The 23,394-nt window shown below is 46.6% G+C and overlaps 1 protein-coding gene across 1 annotated transcript; it reads left to right on the forward strand.

Annotated features, from left to right (window-relative positions):
* Positions 1-18,475: 18,475 nt before the first annotated feature.
* Znf683 (zinc finger protein 683) lies at positions 18,476-22,999 on the forward strand. The gene is made up of 4 exons (XM_020158689.2): positions 18,476-18,785; positions 19,482-20,164; positions 21,279-21,407; positions 21,828-22,999. The coding sequence occupies exons 1-4, from the start codon at positions 18,536-18,538 to the stop codon at positions 22,149-22,151; spliced, it is 1,386 nt and encodes a 461-aa protein (XP_020014278.2). The 5' UTR covers positions 18,476-18,535; the 3' UTR covers positions 22,152-22,999.
* The last annotated feature ends 395 nt before the right edge of the window (positions 23,000-23,394 follow it).

A 23,394-nucleotide genomic window follows, 5' to 3' on the forward strand; every position in this document is an offset into this window, starting at 1 on the left:
CTCCAAACTATTTGCCTCGGCTGGTCTTGAATTGAGCTCCTTCTGACCTCAGCATCCCAACTAGCTAGGATTACAGATGTGAGCCACTGGCACCTAGCTATTTTTCAGTATTTATTTATTTATTTATTTATTTATTTTTAGGGGTACTGGGGCTTGGATTCAGAGCCTCTTGCTTGCTATGCAGGTGTTCTTACTGCCTGAGCCACTACACCAGCCTGTTTTGTACTGAGTATTTTTGAGATAGGATCTCTTGAACTATTTGCCTGAGTTGGCGTGGAACCTCTATCCTCTCTGCCTCTTGAGTAGCTAGGAGCCATTGGCTTCTGACTTCAGCTTTTAGTATTTATAATTTATCATGACTTCATTTCTTCCTAAATACTCACTTGGAGCACATATTTTATATTTGTAATCTTCTGTTCTTTTTCTTGAAGAAGGTCCTACAAATTATAACAGCTCCAGGCCCAATAAAACCTGAATCTGCTTGAGTGGGACTCCAGAAACTTGTCTATCTACTCAAGACTTTCCCTGGCCTCTGGTCCCTGCTTTCACTCCGATCTACCTCTCAGTGGTCTCCACCCTCTGGGTAGTTGACCCAAGGGTAATAGGGATGCTATGGGGTTACAGGGGCCCTTTGGTTTTCATGGGGAAACATGTGAAGGGGTACAGAGAATTAGAGCTGCCCTCTTTACTTTCTCTTGAGCTGGGCTCTCTTTGTGCACTAGTGGTATTGAGGATCAGGGATACTAGGCAGGTAATCTCCCACTGAACTAGACCCCAGCTCATGTTCTTCAGATACAGTGAGATGCTCTCCATCCATTCATGAGCTTTCTTTTTTTTCTTGCGGTACTGGGGTTTGAACTCAGGGCCTTCACCCTGAGCCACTCCACCAGCCCTTTTTAGTGAAGGGTTTTTCGAGATAGGGTTTTGAGAACTATTTGTCTTGGCTGGCTTTGAACCTCAATCCTACTGATCTCTGCCTCCTGAGTAGCTAGGATTACAGGCATGAGCCACTGGCACCTGGCATGAGCTCATTCTTGCATCATGTTTACATGTCCACCAGCTCCAAGGGGCCTTGGAAGATTTGATGCCTACTGCACAAGTTCTGAGTAAGAGGTATCTTGACAGGTGCAGACTCGTCCCCAGGCAGTCCTGAAGAAAAAAAGGAGCAGACCAGGTGGGTCAGGCTGGTCTCCTTGAGTGGCTTAAGTATTTCAGATAAGAAGGGGTAGAAGTGAGAATGACTTGAATGATACGGCTCAGAGAAGGTGCATTCCCTCCGGTGATACTGATGTCTTCCACTCACAGGGAAGTGCCTCAGAGCTGAAGCTTTGGAGGTCTGGTAGGTGGAGACCAGACAATCATAGACCAATGGCACCGTCAGTAGTAGCCAGGAATGAGTACTTAGTTTTGGTTGTACTGGAGTTTGAACTCAGGGCCTCAGGCTTCCATCACTTAAGTCACTCTACCAGCCCTGCTTGGAGGTCTGGGTTCAAATCCTGATTCACCACTAATTTAACCACCTGGCTAATTAATTACCTTCAACTCTCTTATAAATAAACCTGCATTAAAAAAAATAAGACCTTCTGTTTCAATTTTTTACATGAAGGGCCAATGAGATAATTGATGGTGAATGCTTTTTTTGTTTGTTTTTTGGTGGTGCTGAGGATTGAACCTAATACCACCGAGGGGGTGTGGGGGGACCTCAACCAGATAGTTGTACACCAACATTTATAGCATCATTCTTCTCAATAGCCAACAGTTAGAAACAAGCAAAGTGGATGTTCAAAGATGAATAAATCTAAAGGAAAAAACAAGCTTATTTTTAGTTGGGCTTGATGATACACACCACCAAATGTGGTATCAGTTACTCAGGAGGATGAGGCATGAAGATCACTTAAGGACAGGAGTTCAGGTCAGACAGGTAACATAGTGAGACCCTAACTAAAAACCAAACCAAGCCAGGCTCCTGTGGCTCATGTCTGCAATCCTAGCTACTCAGGAGGCAGAGATCTGCAGTTCAAGGCCAGCCTGGGCAAATAGTTCTCAAGCCCCTATCTTTGAAAAAACCCATCACAAAAAAGGGATGGTGGAGTAGCTCAAGGCCCTGAGTTCAAACTCTTGTACTGCCAAAAACAAACAAACTAGGCCTAGCATGCACAAGACCCTGGGTATGATTCCCAACAATGCTAAGCAACTACAAGAAAACAACTTAACAAAAAACCCAAGGACATCCTCAAACATAATCATAACATCATTGTCAAAACCAGAATGACAGAATACTATCCACAGGCCTTACTCAAAATTTTCCAACTGTTCTACTAAGGTTCTAATATTATTCTTTGTTGTTTAGAATCAATCTAGGATCACCTGAGCAGCTCAGTGGTTTAGTGTTTGTCTAGCATGCACAAGGCCCTGGGTTTGATCCTCAGTGCCACACAAAAAAAAAAAAAAAAAAAAAAAAACAGTATCACCCATTCCTTTAAAATTTCACACTTCTATCTCTTTAATCTGGAAAAGGTCTGTGGATTTTTACATTTATAACCTTAAAAAATAATAGGCCAGTTCTTTTACACAGTGTCCTTCAATTTGGAATTGTCTGATGTTTCCTTATAGTTAGATTCAAACTATGCATTTTTGGCAGGAATATCACAAAAACCATATATCTTTTTTTGTAAACATATAAGGAGAAGCATAATGTCAATTTATCTCAGTAGAGGTGATGTTGAACTTAAATCACTTAGTAGAGGTGGTATCTGTCAGCTTTCTCCACCATAAAGTTACTATTTTTCTCTTTGCAATTAATAAGTAACTTTTAAGGACATTCACTGAGATTATGTAAATATCCTGCTTCCCTAGGTAACCCAGGCTGGCCTCTGCCTCCCAAGTGGTAGGATTACAGATGTGTATCACTAAACCTGGTTCAATATCCTGTTTCTTACTAAACTTTCAACCAGTAGTTTTAATATCCATGAATTAATCCTTTCTTAAATCAATTGTTGTTGTTGTTGTTATTATTATTGTTATTAGTTCTGGGATTGAAACCAGGGTCTTGCATTGGTAAGCATATGTTCTGCCAGAGCTACATACCCAGCATTTCAAATATTACTTTGATGGTTACCAAAATGGTGAGGTGTTTTTGTTTTATTTTTTTTCAGTACTGGGGTTTGAACTCAGGGTCTCCCACTTGCTTGGTAGTTGCTCTACTACTTGAGCCACCCCACCAGTCCTGTTTTTGTGTTGGGTATTTTCTTTTTTGGCAGTACTGAGGCTTGAATTCAAGGCCTACATCTTGAGCCACTCCACCACCCCCCCTTTTTTTTTTTTTTTGTGGTGATGGGTTTTTTCAAGATAAGGTTTTGCAAACTATTTCCCAAGCTGGCTTCAAACTGCCATCCTCCTGATCTCTGCCTCCTGAGTAGCTAGGATTACAGGTGTGAACCACTAGCACCTGATTGATTTTCTTTTGTTTTCCTTCTTTTCTTTTTTTCTCTTTCTTCCTTCCTTCCTTTTTCTTTCTTTCTTTCTCTCTCTCCTTCCTTCCTTCTTTCTTCCTGTCTCTGTCTTTCCTACCTCCCTCCCTTCCTTTGTGCCTTCTTTTCTTTCTTTCTTCAATTGACATAGGATCCCACTATGTTGCTGGCCTCCAGCTCATGGACTAAGTGATCCTCCTGGCTCAACTTCCAGAGTAGTTGGGATTGCTTGCATATACTATTCCACTTGACTCGGTGATTGTCTAATTATTTTATTCCTCCATGTGTATGAGAAGAAGAGTTTTCCCTCTCCTCCATTTACTATGCCAGAACAGGCTCATAGATTCCTTTTTCTTGTGAGCTCTCATCTATCGTTATCATTTATTTTGATGCTTAAAGTCTCCCAGACCTGCTCAGGGGGAGCCCCTTCAAACTGGTTCCTGGATCTTGTGACATGTCCTCATCTTTCTTTGGGCACTTCCTTGCTTTCTGACATATCAAGCTGTTCCCAGCTTAGCACTGAGATCAGCCAACTCTTTCAAGGGCCAAGTGTCTTATAAACTGAAAGTGATATATGGGAGCCACTTCCTTATCAGCATAGTGCTTTAGTTTCTGGAACCCACTCTTTGAAAAGCTTTGGCCTTAACAGATCTCAAACTTCAAATCTGTTTTCTGACTTCATGACCTCTAGTAATGCAAAATGGGAGTAAACAATACCTGCCTGCCAGAGTTGTTGTGAGGGTGTATCTACACCAAGAGGGAATGGATTTCTCGTTTTTTTCTTTATTGTCTTTTTTCCCCCTCCTGGTACTAGGAATGGAACTCAGGGCCTCACCCATACAAGACAAGTGCCCTACCCCTAAGCTATGCCCCCAGTTCTTGGTTGGGTTTTGACTGTAGTACTCCCACACCTAGCACAGGGCCTGGTGTGTAATAGGAACTCCACAGCAGTCACTGAAGGAAGGCCTGACAAGAGATGATGAGTATAAGGCCTTGTGTCTGGCACACAGCCTGCCTGCAGTCAGGGATGGGCACTGTTACCACTTACTGTTTTGTGAACTCTTTGTATATGGTCAGAGCTGAGTTAATTATCAGGAATGCACACTTCATGGGCTAGCTGGCTGCCCTTTTCAGAAACAAACAGAGCAAAACCTTGCTTAGATGTGCTGGGAAGGAGGCAGAAAGTCCAGGGGGAACTGAACCTAGAAGTCAAATAGCAGCCCTGGAAAGAGAGAGAGTGTTTGTGGGGGTAGACCCTAGGCAGAAGGTGCTCTAGGAAAGAGAGGCAGAGGACACTAGTGGAGAAAGAAGTTTTGTAAAGCCACAGACAGACAGCGGAGGCAGCTGTGTTTTTTAGTGTTTTTGTTTTGTTTTGTTTTTTGAGACAGAGTGCCACTATGTAGGTCTGGTTGACCAGAAATTCACCATCCTCTTGCCTTAGTTTTCCAAGGACGTGATCACAGCCGTGTACAATGCTCAGCATGAGACAGTGCGTTTTAAATCCCATGTGAAACCTCTAATCTAACTGAAGACACAGGGCCCACCTAGTGGCACCTTCTCATCTAAGGGGAGATGAGGATTCAGCCATCAAGAAACCTCCTACCAGATGAGGGAAGACACAGATCGTTCTTTTTGTGAATCTGATACCCCGACCTTATCACTAGCCCTGCCCTCTTTCCCCATTTTGGTCTCCCATCCCCCTCCAGACCTGGTGGGCCCTTTGGACCCTGGACTTATCCTCTATCCATGCAGGAAGGCCTTGTGACTGTGGCCCAGGCTATGTTTCTTAGGAACCTCTGGGGAACTTCCTGGAAATGGGGGTGGCAAGAATCTGCTTCAAAGTGACCACTGCTCTCTCCTCAGAGGTTATTTTGGAAGGTGACACCTTCCCCTTTTCTACCGCAGCCCTCTCAAAACTCCCCACCTTGCTAGCACCCACGGCTGCTATGACAGCTAATTCAAGGGAAACCACAGACCAGAAGTTGAGCCAATCTGCTCAAGAGAAGCTGGTGGTAGAGGGGGGCAGAGAACAAGATCCTTGCTTGGCAAAACTAAGTGGGCACAGGGGAGGGGTGGAGGTCCAGAAGCTCTGATGATCCAAAAGCAGTTATATCACCATAGAGTCCCTTGACTGCAGTCTCTCTAAGGGGCTGCTGAACAACAGGCTCCTTCTTCCTTGCACCGCTTTTAACATGTGGAAACTAAGCAAGTGTGCTTAGTGTGCATTAGAGAGAAAATGAAGCTAGAGCAACATCTCTCTGCTGTGTCCTGTGTCCTCCTTCCACAGTCCCAATTATCCAGAATTTTCCAAAATGTTTCTGAAAACACAATCAAGATTAGTTATGCATTTTTTTCTTTTAAAATTTTATTGGAAAATAGAGGCAGCAGAGTGGATCAAATGGTAGTGCAAGGCCTTGAGTTCAACCCCCACTACTGCCAAAACCAAAATGTGTAAAACACATTTCTGTAAGTTGGTCTTGCTATTCCATGATTATTGCCTTGAGTAGATAGTATGTCACACCCAAGTATCATGGATGCCCCAACTGTAATGGCTGACATCCATCTCTACTTTCTCTCTAAGGACACACTTCCTATGGCTGTTCCCAGGCAGTGTTTATTTTTTGTTGCTGTTGTTTTACTTTTTGTTTGTTTGTTTGTTTTTGACACAGGGTCTCACAAATCCTCCTGCCTCAACTGGTGCTGGGATTATAGCTACCTGCTACCACACCTGACTACAAAGGTAATATTTTTGTTTGTTTTTATCTTTTTTGAATTGTCGTGTTGGGTGGGGGCACATTGTGGCATTTACAAAAGTTCTTACAATATATCTGACATATCCTACTTGAATTCACCCCCTCCACTGCTGTCCTTTATCCTCCCCTCCCCCACAAAAGCAATTTTGGATTGAGGACTTTCCATGGGTTCTGCTGAAACTTTCTTAGAATTGCAAAAGTCTAAAGCTTTTCCTATCCAACCTCAAGCTCTGCCCCCTCCACAGGGGTCTCACATTCACTTGTTCACTTGCACTTGGTTAGCTCTCCCAGTTCCCTCTAACACTCGACCATTTTTCCTCATAGCCACTTCCCCCAGTAAATTTACTCCACATGAAATTGTCCTTGCTTCTTGAAGGACCTGGACTATCACATCAACAAGTTCTACAAGGTTTATGAATTCTCTGATGCATAAAAGCATCATTTTATTTCCACTTTCATATTAATGCATTCCCCAAATGCATTGAGTTGCATTTCAAATACTTGATAATTTTACAATGTCTTGAAACTTGTCTTATAACTTCAGCATGTGACTGTGATACTCAGTGCTTACTGTAGACTCAAAATAATCAATTTGTTACCATTCCTTGTAGTAGTTAGCTTGTGAGACACACCTCTGTTGTTATATGAAAGACTGGACTCTTTCCTTTAGCCTGGAGGACATGACCTCCTGGTTCTGCTAATACGTTCTTTGTAAGAGCTCTACAGGAACATAAGTCCCAGAAGAGCTAACCTGAACCCATCTCAAACCTTCACATCTTCTCAGCTCTTGATGCTGCTCAGGGCAAAGGCCTTAAGACAGCCCCTTCCAGCCGGGATAGAACAGTCTGGTATTAGTGTAACCCACAGAGAACAAATCCGCAACTCACAATCCATGCCTGCCCTCACTGTCCAGAGAGGTGAACTGTCAAGTTTTGTAGGCTACATTTTCTTTTCTTGCTTTTTTTTTTGAGATGGTAAGTGTTAAACCTAGGACTCACACATGGTAACCAAATACTCTACCACTGAACCACTCCCTAAGACCAGTTAACCACCTCTTTGGTCTCCTTTGATAAACTAAGAATGCTCAAATCTATGGGTGATAATATCATTGGATGTCCTGTTTTTGTTTTTGTTTGTTTGTTCTTGGATGCACTGAAACACCCAGGGGCTCACATATGTTAAACAAGCACTCTACCACTGAGCTACACACTGCCTCCTGCCATGCCATGGCATGGGGCTTGAGCTCAGGGCCTACACTTTGAGCCACTTCACCAGTCCTTTTTTTTGTGTGTGATGGGTTTTTTTGAGATTGGGTCTCGTGAACTATTGGCCCAGGCTTGTTTTGAACTGTGATCCTCCTGATCTCTGCCTCCTCAGTAGCTAGGATTACAGGTGCGGAGCCACCAGCACCCAGCACCCCTGGCAGTTTTGATCAAGGAGAGGAAAACATGTTTGTTAGTTCAAAAGATATTCACTATGAATGGCCCTTCAATTCTCTTGTACACTTTCTGAAGTTTTCTAAGTTACTCACTTAGTTCTTTTTGTTTGTTTGTTTGTTTTTATTCATATGTGCATACAATGTTTGGGTCATTTCTCCTCCCTCTCCCCACCCCTTCGATACCTGGCAGAAACTATTTTGCCCTTATCTCTAATTTTGCTGAAGAGAGAGTATAAGCAATAATAGGAAGGAACAAAGGTTTTTGCTAGTTGAGATAAGGATACTTAGTTCTTAAAATGACTGTGATTATTAGAGAACAGGCCCTGAATTTAGGCTTGGGCTCAAATTCTGGCTTGCTCTGTGACCACTGGACATGGAAGTCTAATAGAGAAGGATTCCTGGAGAATTGGGGGAGGGTCTGACTCCAGGACACATGTGTCTCCTCCATTAGGATGTCTCTTTTGTTCTCTGCTGTATCCCAGCATCTCAAAGGCTACTTGGCACATAGTGGGACCTCAAGCAATGTATATTTGGTAAATGAACAGAACAGGTCAAAAAGAAAAAGGAAGAGTTCAGAGGCATGGAAGCAGAAACACTGCTTTGCTCTTCTGGGGTCTGACACCCCTGCTCATTTGAGAGCAATAATCTCTAATAGGGCTTGCTGTTGGCAAGGCCTTTTTGCTCCTGTGGCCTTTAATCTCACAACTGCCCAGTGAAGTGAACAGGGCAGACACACTTTCCCTGTTCTTCCGTGAGGAAACTCATCCTTGGTGGGGGTGAGTGATGTGCCCATGGTCTCATGGCACACTGGTGGTCTTGCTGACAGGAGAACTCACAGCGTTGTGCAACCATCATCACAGCAAGTTTAGAACATTGTCATGCTGAACACACACTCATTTCCTCTCAACCGCTCAGCCTCTTGCAACCACTAATCCTTCATTTCTGTGGAAATTCGGAAGCCTTCGTATACATTGGACCATGCACTACACTGTCATTGTATCTGGCTTCTTTCCCTCAGCATGATCTCGTCAAAGTTCACCCATGTTGTGGATGTGTCAGTACTTCATTTCCTTTAATAAATGAAGAGTATGTCATCACCTGAATATATGTCTTGTTTATCCTTCATCACTTGAAGGGTGTTTAGGTTGTTTTCCACTTTTTTCTTTTTTTTTAGACAGGGTCTTGCTCTGTAGCCCAGGCTGGCCTTGAACTTGTGATCTTCCCTCCTCAGTGTCTTTAGTGTTGGGATGACAGGTATGCACACCATACTTGGCTTCCACTTTTTATCTATTATAACGAATGCTGCATTGACATTTAATTTTTTTTGCATGAACCTATGTATTCAATGCTCTTGGATATATATATATATATATATATATATATATATATATATATATCGGTCTTATGGTAACTGTTTAACTTTTTGAAGAACTATCAATCTACTTTCCACAGTGATTGCACCATTTTGCATTCTCTTCAGTGAATAAGGATGCCATTTTCCCTTTTGATCATTTGTTAGTGACAAATGAGTGTGAAGTGATGTGGTTTTGATTTTCATTCCCTGATGAGTAATGATGCTTTGGTTGGGTGCGTGTGGTGCTAGGGATTCTGGGCCAGGGACTTAGGCACACTAGGTGAGTGCTTTACCATTGCTGTGTTTATTGACTATTTGCATATCTTCCTTAAGGAAGTGTCTTTTTAGATCCTTTGCCTTTTTTTCTTTTACCTTTTTGGTGGCACAGGATTTGAACTCAGGGCCTCACGCTTGCTAAGCAGGCACTCAACCACTTGAGCCACTCCACCAGCCCAAAGGTTTTGTTTTGGTTTTTTTGGCGAAATTGGGGATTGAACTCAGGTGTCACACTTGCAAGGCAGGCGCTCTACCCCTTGAGCCACTCTGCCAGCCTACTTTAGCTATTTTTCAATTGGGATGCCTTTTATTATTGAGTTGTAAGAATTTGTTATTTTGGGTACAATGTTTTTCTTTTCCCCTGGTACTAGGGATTGAATCTAGGGCCTTGCGGTTGTGAGGCAAGTACCCTACCACCTGAGCTACACCCAGAGTGCCCCCAGCTACTGTGTGTGTGTGTTGGTGGTCAAACTCAGGACCTTGCCCTTGCCTGGCAGGAGCTCTACCACTTGAGCCACACCTCCAGCCCTTTCTGCTTTTAGGTTATTTTATAGATAGGGTTTCAATTTTTGTCCAGGGCCAGCCTCAGACAGTGATTCTATACCTAAGGCCTTCCTTGTGGCTGGGGCCACAGGTATGTGCCATCACGCCCGGCTTTTTCTTTTTTTTTTTTTTAATGTACTGGGGTTTGAACTCAGGGCCTACACCTTGAGTCACTCCACCAGCCCTTTTTTTTGTGATGGGTATTTTCGAGATACGGTCTCATGAACCATTTGCCTGAGCTGGTTTTGGATGATAAGCCTCCTGATCTCTGCCTCCTGAATAGCACAGACATGAGCCACTGGTGTCCAGCTATTCCTGGCTTTTTGATTGAGATGGGGTCTTGCTAACTTTGTGCCAGGCTGGCCTTGAACTGAGATATTTTCTCCCTTCCCTCCCCTCCCCTTCCCTTCCCACAGGGCTAGGAATGAGGGCCTCATATATGGTAGACAAGCACTCCACCAGTGAGTACAGGCACAACCTTCCCTTTCCTTTCTTAATACATCATTTGGAGCTGGGTGTCTGATGGCTTATACTTATAATCCTAGCTACTTGGGAGGCTAAGATCAGAAGAATCATGTCAAGGCCAGCCCCTGCAAGTAGTGAGATCCCATCTCAACCAATAGCTGGGTGAGTAGTGTGCACCTGTCATCCAAAGGTACATGGGAAGCTGAGATTGGGAGCATTGAGATTCCAGGCCAACCTGGCCAAAAAAAGTTCCTGAGACCTCAATCTTAAAGGAAAAATCTGGGAATGTGGCACACGCCTGTCATTCCAACAACTGTGGGAAGCATAAAATAGGAGGATCTTGGTCCAGGCTGACTCTGGCAAAAAGCAATACCTCCATCTCCAAAGTAACCAGAGCAAAAAGGGCTGGAGGAGTAGCTCAAACACTAGAGCACTGTGAAGCTCTCAGTTCAAACCCCCATACTGTCAAAAAATGAAATAAAATAATAATTTGAGATGACACTTCTATAACTTCAAATTAATCATTTTGAAATGATTAATGTGGTATTTAGTATGTTCACAATTTTGTGTAGCCACCTCTTCTATGCCACTCCTCAGTAAAACATTTTCCCCATTAAGCAGTTTGTCTTCATCTTTGCCTGGACTATACTTTTCTTGTGATGTCTTTGGTTTTCAGAATCAGGGTAATGGTGGCCTCATAAAATAGGTTGGGAAATATTCTCTTTTCTTCTATTTTTTGAAAGAATTTGTGAAGATGATAGTCTTCAAATGCTTGGTAGAAGCCATTTGGGTCATAGTTTTTAGAGACAGCTAGGTACATGGAAAGGACTTGGGCTCTGGAACTCTGGGCAGAGGCTGCTAAAACTGACATAGACCTGCTTGATTGGCATGAAAATTATTTTAAAACACTTGAACCAGATTTTCCAAATATCTAGAGATTTCATATAGAAGACCTGATTTTCAGATTTTCTAGAAAAGTCAGGACCTCTAGCCTGAGAAGTGGCACATGTTTTCTGGTTTGCCTTAATCCCCACCCTTCCCTGTTCATCCTTGACACCAAGTCTGAATGTCAGGTGCCATTTGTACTCTTCTTATTCTCAGGCTATCTTTTTTTTTTTTTTTTTTTGGTACTGGGGTTTTAACTCAGGGCCTACACTTTGAGTCACTCCACCAGTCCTTTTTTGTGAGGGGTTTTTCTGAGATAGAGTCTCACAAACTATTTGCCCAGGCTGGCTTCAAACTGAGATCCTCCTGATCTCTGCCTCCTGAGTAGCTAGGATTACAGACGTGAGCCACCGGCGCCTGGCTTCTCAGGCTACTTTTATGTGAACTACATAGCTACTGTAGGCATTTGGGTTGATGCTACCTGTTTTGCCCTTGCTGAGTTTTTGTTTGCTCAGCTATGAATTGGGGGAACAAATAGTGTTACCTTGGAAGATTTTGAGGAAGATTGCATGAGATGACTGTAAAGACGTTTGACACACAGCAAACATTGAACACATTTCCCTCCTGCTTTTTCCTGGTTGCAGAATATTCAGGTACATGGTTGAACATAACATGTAGCATTTTTACACTGGTGAATATATAGGTGGACTTCAGTTTTTCCTTATTTCATGCCAGACTAGAAAGGAATCCAATCACGTGGTAGGCAGTGTTGTATAATGGTTAACTGTATGTTCATGCTATTAGATTTAAATTCTAGTGGTGTGACCTCATCTTGTCACCCATATTCTTGGAATGACTGATATGAGAGGATAGGTATGTCATATGTCACTTGAAGACGTATCTGGAATTTTGCCTACAGAAGGACCCTCCTGCACAGAGGGTGCAGGAGAAGATGCACAAGTTGCTGGGCCCTTCTGCAAATGTGAGAGCTGGACTGCCCTATCTCAAGATCTCTTCCCCACCCTGGGGTGTGAAGCCAGAGCCCACTCAATGCATCTGACAGACTGACACTGGGATGTCCAGGGAGATAAGCAAGAGGGTGTCAGGCAGAGGGAGGGAGGTGTTAACCACAGAGCAGAGTAGAGAGCGCCCTCAGCCCCACTTTCAGCCCTGTCCTCAGAGTCACATCCCACTCAGCTGCTTCTCCTTCTTGGTCCCAGACCCTCTTCTGACCTGAAGTCCCTGCTTGGTGAAAGGACATGTAACAGAGCTCCTAGACCCAAGTGGTGAGCTAGCTGGGATTCAGCTGGCTGGCCTCAGGGCTAGAGGTGGCAATGGTTATGGATTGAAGAATGTTTTGAGGCTTTCAGGGGGGATGTGGGGCTTTGGCTGTGGTTCTGTTGCCTCCCTTTCTTATAGCACCAGCTAGCCCAACCCCCAGCTCTGCTTTCCTCCTCGAACTTCTACCCTAGTAGCAATAAGCCTTGATGTACCACTTTCCATTTCAGCAACATTCAGCATGCCTTCAGATAGCTGGCCTGTAAGTTCCTAGGTCTGGGTTGTATTCCTATGAGTGATGCTCCCAGAATAGTCTAATGACTTTCACATAGTTGGCAGTGGATAACATCTAAATAATGGGTTCTGGTAGGGGTCCAGATGCTTATTCCATGGCTCATTTCCCCAATCCTTTTTTTTTTTAAATGTATTCAACAATAAGACCTTTATTAGTGTACAAACAAGAGCAATGTGAGGCAGACAGTTACTGGTTGACCTGGAAACAAGAAACATCAGCTATCAGTGTTGTGTGACATGAACAATTTTCATGAAAAACTAGGACTTCAAGTGGAGCTAGGTATGAATCCCTCTGGCACTAATGAGGTCGTACCTTCACAAAAATAGGCCTGGTGGAGTGGCTCAAGGTGTAGACCCTGAGTTCAAGCCTGAGTATTGCAAAAAAAAAAAAAAAGATTTCCAGGCAGAACAGAGACATATGTGGCTTGCTTTACCACATCAGGGTGGAATATATATATATATATTTGCTGTTCTGGGATTTGAACTTGGGGCCTTGAACTTTGAGCCACTCCATCAGCCCTTTTTTATGATAGGTTTTTTCGAGATAGTGTCTCTTGAACTATTTGCCCTGGCTGGTTTCAAACCATGATCCTCCTGATCGCTGCCTCCTGAGTAGCTAGGATTACAGATGTGAGCCACTGGTGCCCGGCTCTTTTAAATTATAATATATATTTAAGGTTTACAACATAACATTCTGTTATGTGTGTGTGTGTGTGTGTGTGTGTGTGTGTGTGTGTCTAGGGAGAGAGACAGAGAGAGAGAGAAATGATTACTACAGTCAAGTAATTTAACATACCCATCATCATCTCTTAGTTACCTTTTGTAGGTGTATTGTAACAATAGCTAGAATTGATCTGGGGTTGTAGCTCACAGAAAAGCACTTGCTAACCATGTTCAAGACTCTGGGTTTAATCCCCAGCACTGCAAAAAAAAAAAAAAAAAAAGTACAAAAAAATCTACTCTTTTAGCAAATTCCCAGTATATTCTACAATACTTTTTTTTTTTTCAGTGCTAGAAATTGAACCTGGGGTCTTCTGCTTGCTGGCCAAGTGTTCTACCACAGAGTCACAGCCCAGGCCTCTACAATGCTCTTAACCATAGTCCTCGTACTGCCCAGTAGACTTCAAGGCTCATGTGCCTACAGAACTGCAACTGTGTACACACAGGCCCCATCTCACTTACATCCCCGCCCCTGTTACCACCTTGCTCTGTTTCTATGTATTCAAGTTTTGGGTCCTGTGATCTTGAATGAGTGACTTTCCTTCTCTGAGTATCAGTTTTCTTGCCTATAAAATGGAAATAATGACATCCATTTTGCATGGTCACTGTGCCGATGACGTGTAGGAGTGGTTTGCCTAGTGCAGGTACACAGTGAAGGCTGTAATGCCAGGAGTTATTATAGTAGTGTGCAGACTGGGTGAGGGCAGACTGCATTGCATGAGGGTAGGGGGAGAAGTTAATAAATAAAGCCATAAAATGCAGTATAGGCAGTTACTCCAAGTGCTGGCCAATTCTGATCTTCCAAAGTGGTCCGGGAATACCCACCACCATTTTAACTCTTTAGGAAGCTGTCTTGCAGGTATTTGCCTAATTAGGCAAAGGGTGATGAGCAATGCTCACAGTCACACACTTACATCAAGGGCTCGCTATGAGTGAGGCACCAACTTAAGGGCTTTGCATGAATTGTCTTGAGGAATCCTGGAAAGAGCTCTATGGGCAGTCTTACCACTTTAGCCACTCCACAGCCCTTTTTTGTGATGGGTTTTTTCAAGATAGGGTCTCCCAAACTATTTGCCTGGAGTGGCTTCAAAAATCAGTCCTCCTGATCTCTGCCTCTGAGTAGCTAGGATTATAGATATGAACCACCAGCACCCGTCTCTTTCTGTTCCTAACCAAGAGGTTGTACCAACTTTTCTGAGAGTTAGGGGCAGATTGTGATGCCAAGAGAAGGTGGGGTTGGCTGATAGAAGCAAGGACTGTAGTGGTCCCTGTGGAGGTATGAGTGGGGTCTTCCTCAGTGCCAATGACCCTTACTCCCTGTGATCCCCAGAGGGGAGACAGGCTTGTGGCCTGGGAGCCTGAGAGGCTCTAGCTTTTGGGAAGTGCTGTTTTGGTGACACATGACCTCAACAGGCATGGTAGGGGAACTCTTCCACTTCTGGGAAGATACTGAGAAGAAGAAGACTGAGAGGGTGGCTGGGGATGGGTGTGGAGAGGCTTCTCTCTGCACAGTGAGTCAAAAGAGGGACACATGAGAGGAGTGTGTGATCGTGAAGGGAGCTGATGTTGCTAAGAGACAGTGGAATCTAAGAGCACTAGAAAATTCTTGGCTACTTGCTGTGTGACTCTAGGTGAGTTGCTTATTCTCTCTGAGTCCTGTTGATCATGGGAATAATAAAGCCAATCTCACAGGCTTATTGTGAAGATTAACTGGGATAAAGCTCAATAAGCCTATAACTCCGTGCCAGGTGCATAGTAAGCTCTTTGTAAAGGTAGCTATTTCCTCTGATTCTTGGAATATTCCAGTCTGAGCCCTGTTGCTTTGCCTGCTATTCTGGTTATGTGTAACACAGGATTCTTATTCTTGTAAGCTATAGAAGTAATTTCAGGAGAATTCAAAGTGAAAAGGTATCTATTTACAAGATGTTGGGGATGCTTACAACAAGCCTGGGAAAGCTGGAGAGTCAGGCTTGGAGAACAGACTCAATCAAGAGAGGCTGGGGCAGCCAGGACCACAGCTAAAATTCACTCTCTAGAACCAACCCAGCAGGGACTTGCCAGCCTCCCTGAGAGTGGCAGGTGTTCTTTCCTCCTCTGCCCTGGAAGCCAGATGTGGCACCTCACCATTCACAGAATGACCAGCCACCTCAGAGCTGATCCACAGTATGGGTGGAGCAGATGTGTGCCTGCTTCATGTGCTGGAGAAGGGAGGTTGTCATTAAGCATTTTGTCATTTGGCTTTCAGAGTAGGAGGTTCCTTCTGTCCCCCATGCAGACTCACATGGGAGAAAAGGTCCAGATGTTGGCATTCAAAAAACCTAACAAAGGTTGACAGAGGAAACAAGCAGAGTTGGTAGTGGTTCCTGTCCTTGAGATGCTCACAGACACGTAAGTAGTGGTCAGCTACATGGGCAAATTATAATCCAGGAAATGATGAAGGCAATGGCCAGCCTCAGAGCTGAGCAGGCAGAGAACCACTGTCAGGTGCCCTGAGATGTCTCTGTGTGTTCCAGGTTACCTGGGCAGCACAACTAGGTGAAGTTTGATTACTGGGACTGTGTCACTTTGGCCCAAACTCAGACACAAGGCTCAGACACATAAGAACTTGGGTAAGGCCCCAGACTAATGTATCTTCTCATGCTCTTGGTGAGCACTTTTTGTTTTTTGGTGGTACTGGGACTTGAACTCAGGCCCTTGCACTTGTTAGGCAGGCACCTTACCACTTGAGCCACTCTCCCAGCCTCTTCTCATGCTCTTGGGAATAATGAAATTGTTCCACCTAACAAGTTGTTTCTTGGCCTATGAGAACTCCCTTTTCGCATCTTACCCCATCTTACACCCATATTTCTGTGTCTCTTGCCCTCTGGAGGCCTCAGTTTTCTATCTGGACTTGAGGAAAGGAATCCCCAGGACTGGGCTAGTGGAGGGGCTCAAGCAATAGAGCACCTGCCTAGCAATCATGAGGTCCTGAGTTAATGAGTTCAAACCCCAGTGCCAAAAAAGAAAAAGAAAGAAAGAAAAATAGGACATGGAGGAGGATGTGTTTGCTGTATTCTGCACCTCTGCTCTCTGAGAGCAGTTTCCTGTCTCACCCATATTCTTCTATGCTGCCTATTCTCGTCTCTGCCTGTTCTTGTACCTCCCTACAACCATCTGCGTCTGTCACCATCTCTGCCTGTTCTGACCCCACCTGTTTCTGTTTCAGTTTGTTCCTCATCCCCAGAAAGACACCAATTCCAGCCTTTGAGTCTGCTCTGTCTCTCTCCTGCTCAGCCATGTAGGGTCTCTGAGAATAGATAATAAACCTCTCACTCAGTTCATTATACTCCACACCCCAGCAATTGTCCTGCAGAGTGTCAGAGGGAGGCTCCTCATCAGATCTCAAAGGGCCCCTGGGCCCGCCTACTTGCCTCTCCCCCCACCCCCCCCCATTTAAGGAGGCTTCAAATGCAGCACCTTCCTGTCATCTCTCACTGGGGCCTCAGCCACAGTGAGTCAGCCACTGCTGACTGTCTGCCCACCTTGCTTCTTCCTCAAGCCAGAGAGTGTTGCTGCACAACCAGGTGAAGCGCGCACTCAGGTCACCTTCAGGGTCACGGTATTTGAGACCTGAGGCAGGGTGGGGGAAAAACAGGGGAAGGAAAAGGGTTTTGGAGGGCTGAGACATTGGAGTGAGGGTTTTAGGACTGAGGGCCATTCAGGGTCAAGGAGGGGAGGGTGGTCACTGAGGGGAAGGGCACTTGGGGCATTTGCTGTGTGGCTCAGAGGAAAGATGGCAGAGAAGCAAGGTAACCCAGTAACCAGCTGAGCACTGTCAGGCCAGCCATGGGGCACCTGGGGACTCTCTGCTTTCTCTCAGGCTTCCTTGAGGGTGAGGGAATGGAGCCTGGGGCACTCTGGGTGATAGTACCCTGAAGTTTCCTTGCTGCCCAGAAAAGCCATCTGGGTGATCCTGGATGGTGGGGAGCCTTTGGTTGCGAGACATGGACCCCTCTCCGCAGGGAAAGGGGTGACTTTACAATTCCCTGTAACCTTGAGGAATACTGGCTGTTCCCTGAGAACCTCCATGAGGATATACCTGTCTTCTCAGGCCACCTCTACTCCTCACCTCTGATTGGTTAGTCTTCACTTAATCCCCTTTCCACACCTACCAGGAGAGCATCATTGACGTCAGCACTAAGAGAGTTCTTAGACAAGAACCAGCTCAACCCTATTTTTCAGAGAGTGAAACTGAGGCCAGGAGGGAAAGTGACTTTGCTCACAGCCACACAGCACATTAGTGGGAGAGCCAGTCCTAGAACCCAGGCTCCTACCTGGAGGAACTTCACAGTTCACCTTGACTCACCCATCTTCTCAGCAGGTAGTTGGGTTATGAAGGGAAATCCAGCTACACAACTGGGTTGTTGCCACAAGACCCAGGCCCAGGGGGGCACATGGGGCTCCCCAAGCCAAGACTTTCAGCTCTGCCAAGGGGACCAGGTAGAGTGGGGCCCAGCCTGTTATTTGAGGGCAGTCTGTCCATGGTAGGAAGTGATGTAAAGAGGAAGCAACTGAGTTTCTGAATGTGCTGGATACCCATCTCCCTGGTCCCCCAGGCACATCATGGGGATATGTCCTTGAGGTGCCAGAAACCCTGTCTCCATGACTATACTGTGGGCAATAAGAAAGAGAAAGGCCATGCAGAAGGCTTGGTTGGTATGATCATGGCCTTGGGGTTTAGTGGGAGAGGGTTCAGGGCCATCCTGTGGGATTTACAGTCCTGGATAAGGATTTTCCTCAAGTTCACCTTGGTTCTATTCAAAACAACACAATAAATAGATGGTCTGAAATATGCTGGGAACAGTATGGTCAGGAGTGGGGTGGGAGGGAAAACAGGACAGGTTCTAGGGGAAGGGGAAGGCAGTCCTGCAGTGGGTAAGAAAGTTCTTGATTGGAGAAATAAGCCTTTGGATGAGGGAGAGGGAGACATATGAGTGACAGATATGGGGGGGGGGTGGCCATGTCTTAGCTTCTCCTCTTTGGAAACCACACTGGGGATAGGACCATCCAAGGGACCCACATGTCCCAGCCCCCAGCCTCCAAACCCTTTGCCCTCTGCCCTCCAGGTCCTCTCAGCCTGCAGACCACTTCCACACAAGTGGATGCTCATGGCCCATCCTATATAAACTGGCTGTTCTCCTTGCCACTGGCACCAGCCAGGTGTAACCTGCTGACTTGCTCCCAGAGCCTGGACCTATACCTGTGCACCCTGCAGCCAGTATCCCTGGGCACAGCCCCACAAGGTCTCAGAGAGGATGTCTGGAGCATGAGTAAGCCCAGGGCATGGGACTGGACCTGCATATTGGTGGAGGGTTGGAGGGGCATGGTTAGGTTTTGGGATAAGGGGAGGACAGAGCCCTAAGCATACCTTTTTTTTTTGCATTATGGGGTTTGAACTCAGGGCCTACACTTTGAGCCACTCTTTTTTTTTGTGATGGCTTTTTTCAAGATTGGGTCTCTTGAAGTATTAGCCTAGGCTCTCTTCAAACTGTGATCCTTCTGATCTTTGCCTCCAGAGTAGCTAGGATTACAGGTGTGAGCCTATAATGTAACTTAGTTACATGTGTCTTGCAAGTGCCACTTTGGATCTAGAAGATCTAGTGTGTCACCCTATGTGATCTCATCTTGGTCCAAGACACCCAAATTTGTCTCCAGTTTGTACTTCTCCTTTGAACTCTATATCAATTAATCCAACTATCCACTTGACTTCCCTACCAAATGTAGGTTTCTCAAACCCTTTCCTCTTCCTGAAACTGTTAAGTACTACAGACATATTAGCAACTTTTATTGGCAGACACAATAGCAACTGGGAAACTGAGTCCCAGAGAGGGAAGCACCTTGCCCAACTTTCCTCACTGGGTTTGAGGGCTGGAGTTCTTTCCCATCCCCTAGATGGGCAGGCTTGGTGGGGGACAAACCTTCACCCCAGGCTATGGGGGTCTGATGGTCTTCCTTTTCCTGCTCAGAGCACCAGCCACCAAGGCTGCCTGGCAGCTCCGCTGATGACAAGAAGCTCACAGCCAAATATTCACCGAGCAGGGACAAGATGGGGAGCCAGGCAGAAAGAGCAGGCCAAGGGGCCACTTGCCCACTCTTCCCTTCTAACAACAGCACCTCCCCAACCCCCCAGCTAAATAGAAAGAGCCCTAGCCCCTTGGCTTTCTGCCCTTGCCCTCCTCTTGTCCCCATCTCTAAGGAGCAACCATCTTTCCTCCACCCTTTCTATCCTGGGCACCCACTTCTTCTGCCTCCACCTTACCTGTTCACCTATGGGATCCTACCTCCTGGTCAATGTCCCTATCTCTTCATGCTGCCCCAAGACACCACCACAACTGCATCCAGCTTGTTGATGAGGGCCAATGAGCCTAGGTATCACAACACCTGGGGAGAGACCCTGCTTCTCTACCCAGGGGCCTTCCAAGCCTCTAGCCACACCCTGCCCTCCCAGGCTGGGGAGCAATGCCCCAGAGCTGCCTGGGTCTCCCCAGGGCTAGGACGAGCTAGCCTGGTGTCTCCAGCAAAGCGGACCCCACCAGCCTCCCGGGCTGGCACTGAAGCACTTCCATACCCGCTGAAGAAAAAAAATGGCAAAATCCTGTACGAGTGCAATGTGTGCGGCAAGAGCTTTGGGCAACTCTCCAACCTCAAGGTACCTGCCTTCTGGGCTCTGCTGCCTCCCCCCTTTATCCTTCAGGAGTCCTCTGACCCCCAACCCTGCTTATAGAATCATGTCCAGAAAGCTGGAAGCCACTCTTGGGCAGCCTTTTAGACCAAGTGAACTTGGATGCTGAGGAAGGAAGATGGCTCGAGCCCAGGAGTTCGAAGCCAGTTTGGGGAACACAGTGAGACCCTATCTCAAATAAATAAATAAATAAATATGGCCACTAAAATTCTCTCTGTCCTAGAAGACTGTTAAGACTGTTTGTGAAACCATCTCATTTAAGTTAACAATGTGTAAAGTAACGCTCCTAATGCAGGGTTTCCCTAAGGTTACTATGATTTAATGGTGGAATTAGGCTTTGATTTCAGTCTCTCAACATCTACTGGCAAAGCCCTTTCTTTTTCTGGATTCCCAGTTAAGTCTCTTTATTGTTTTTGAAGATCAGATGGGAGAAGGGTAGATTTCGGTGAGTCTAGATCACAGACTGACAGTCAACCTTTTTCAAGTGGGATCCCACGAATCAGACCTGGGACTGTAGGAGCCAGCATCCCTACTGTCCAGCAGGGGGAGCCTATGGGAGCTTCACTCTGTGTTAGCAAAGACCTGAGACTATGCAAAAGCTGGCACCCTCTGAAGTTGCGAAAAAGTTATGATTGCTGGGGAATGGCCCTACTGGATCCTCTAAGGCAGGAGTTCCTATACTTTCACAAGTCTTAAACTACCTGAAGAGCTAATAAACCTACAGATTCCCCAGCCCCAGCCCCAGAGATTGAGTCAGCAGGTCTAGGGTGCGGCCTGAAAATCTGCATTTCTAACATTCTCCCAAGGTGATAATGGAGGTTGCCGGTCTGCAGATCATATCTTTGAGTAGCACTGCTCCAGGATATATGCGGGCCACTTCCACTGCAGGACAGCAAAAAAGAGTGGAATATTCTGGGAGATGATGGGCCCTAAGGGAGCTGATAGAGAGGTCAGGGGATGAAGAGGCCTGGGTGTCAGCAAAAGGTCCTGCAGGGATGTGGACAGAGATTTGGACAGGACCCTAGGCCCTGTTGGGGCCTCTGGGCAGCTAAGCAGTATTTTTGCCACTCCTGGCTCACAGGTCCACCTGCGTGTACACAGTGGGGAGCGTCCATTCCAGTGTGTCCTGTGCCAGAAGAGTTTCACCCAGCTGGCCCACCTGCAGAAGCACCGCCTGGTGCACACTGGGGAGAGGCCCCACATGTGCCTGGTGAGACCCTCCTCTCTTTCCCCTGTACACCTGCAGCCTGAGGTGCAGCCCCAGTAAAATGTTGATTGTATCTGCTGATGCTGCAGCCTCATGTGTAAGGGTTCTGTGTGATTGTCTCATTTAGTGTTCTAACCATGAGATGAGGAATTAAGAGTCATATGTTACCAATAAGGAAAGGAAGGCTTAGAGAGAACAGTCACTATACAAGGTCACACAGGAGTAAAAGGATATTAACCTGGGTCTGCTTGCTCTAATGTACCAGATATTGCGAGTCTCGGGGAGAAATCACCAGAAAAAGCTTCTGGGCCTGCATGGACAGAGAAGTGGATGGGGGAGGGGGTGTTTCTAAGATTCAGAGGTAGACAGAGATCCTGAGCCATCCTGGAGGGCAGAGCTGATGCCAGTGCCCACTCTTGTCAGATGTGCCACAAGCGCTTCAGCAGCTCCAGCAACCTCAAGACCCACCTGCGCCTACATTCAGGAACCCAGCCCTTCCAGCCTGGTGTCTGCCGGAGTCGCTTTGCCCAGCACATTCACCTGAAGATGCACCATCGTCTGCATGCCCCACAGCCCTGCGGACTAGCCCACACCCATCTGCCCCTGGCCTCTCTCTCCTGCCTTACCCAGTGGCACCAAGGAGCACTTGATCTTGTTGCAGTGCCTTCAGAGAAGCCGAAGGGCTGGGATGTGGGCAAAGTCAAGGTGTCCTCTGTATGCTGGGGAATGCACGGGCAGCCAGCCTGAGCAGTGGTGCCAGGACTGCTTTGGGAAGGAGGGGCATAGAGCAGTTAAAGGATTTTCTCAGTGCTGAGTTGGGGTCTTCTGCACGTCCCCAGTGGAGAAGTTGTCATCATGCACTTGCCAGGCCTCACACCTTGTCTGGGAGCAGGTCAGAGGACACAGCCAGGAAGAGCCACATACTCAGCCTGGGTTTGGGTTCCACTTCCTGGCTGTGACCTATCTGGGAGCTGTCTGGGAGCCCTCCATCTCTACTCACTGATGGACAGTCCAGCCCTCCAGGACTCTGCCACATACAGACTGTGCTGCCCAGCACAGGGCACTTCGCCCTCTTCTGAACAGCTTTTTCAACACCTGTTCAGATGTCCCTCTGCTGGTTCCTAGTCAGCCATCGTGCCTCCTCAGCTGGTACTCCTTGCCATCGTTAGGTGGGGCGAGCTCCTCCTTGGGTTGGTGAGAAAGGACACACAAAATATCACATCGCCGGAAGCATGATGTCCCCTGTGTACCAGGACCAATTACTACGGAGGGCAAAAGGCTAAGGGGTGAAGAGGAGGGTTAAGGGGGTGGTAGAGGCTTGATGCGGACTACAGGCAGTGAAGGTCTAGCAGAGAACCTGGGGAATTCCTCCTGAAGGCCTGAATCCCTGCGGTCCCGGGGGGGGTCCCTCAAATGTGCAAGATGTTCTCCACTCCCGTTCGTGACCCAGAGAGGTAGCGTCAGGTGGGAAGGGGCACTGTCTGGTAGATAAGGTGGCCCTGGTTAGATTAATTTTCAGAGTAAGGTTCTGGGGCCGACTTCCGGCAGGGGGCGCCAGTGGGTTTCGGTGCAGATTCACTGCGGTGCGCAGCGACATTTCCGCTCTGTGTCTTGAGTGGCTCCAGGACAGAGAGAAAACCCTTGGAAGGAGCGCACACGGTGGGGCAATGACAGGGTGAGCTTCGGCCCCATCAGCAACAAAAGCCAGGGCTCTGAGCTCACCCTAGTCACACCTTTGCAGCTCGCCGGACGCCAACCCCCTCGGGACCCGCCCCCATTCCCGGGCCACGCCCCTGTCCTGTAGGCGCCTGTTGGCTCTTCCAAGGCTCTGTTCCTAGCGCCACTTAGCGCAGGTGCAGCTTTCCGGCTGCGCTCACTCGTTGCTCCCACCCCTCTCCCACCAAGCACCTTCAGAGGCTTGAAAGTGCAGATGGAGCAGAGAGTAAGGGCTCAAGGGCAGGTGTGGGGCTCAGGCAGAGCGTCCGGGGCT

This window comes from Castor canadensis, chromosome 7 (genome assembly GCF_047511655.1).
Source record: "Castor canadensis chromosome 7, mCasCan1.hap1v2, whole genome shotgun sequence".
Classification (NCBI taxonomy): domain Eukaryota; kingdom Metazoa; phylum Chordata; class Mammalia; order Rodentia; family Castoridae; genus Castor; species Castor canadensis.

What these genes read in the sequence shown, in the direction of transcription:
- Znf683 (XM_020158689.2), top strand. Translation starts at nt 18,536, where the DNA reads ATGTCCCAGCCCCCAGCCTCCAAACCCTTTGCCCTCTGCCCTCCAGGT. An exon ending in AGAGGATGTCTGGAGCATGA is followed by an intron (nt 18,786 to 19,481) that starts GTAAGCCCAGGG and finishes TTTCCTGCTCAG; the next exon opens with AGCACCAGCCACCAAGGCTG. An exon ending in GGCAACTCTCCAACCTCAAG is followed by an intron (nt 20,165 to 21,278) that starts GTACCTGCCTTC and finishes CCTGGCTCACAG; the next exon opens with GTCCACCTGCGTGTACACAG.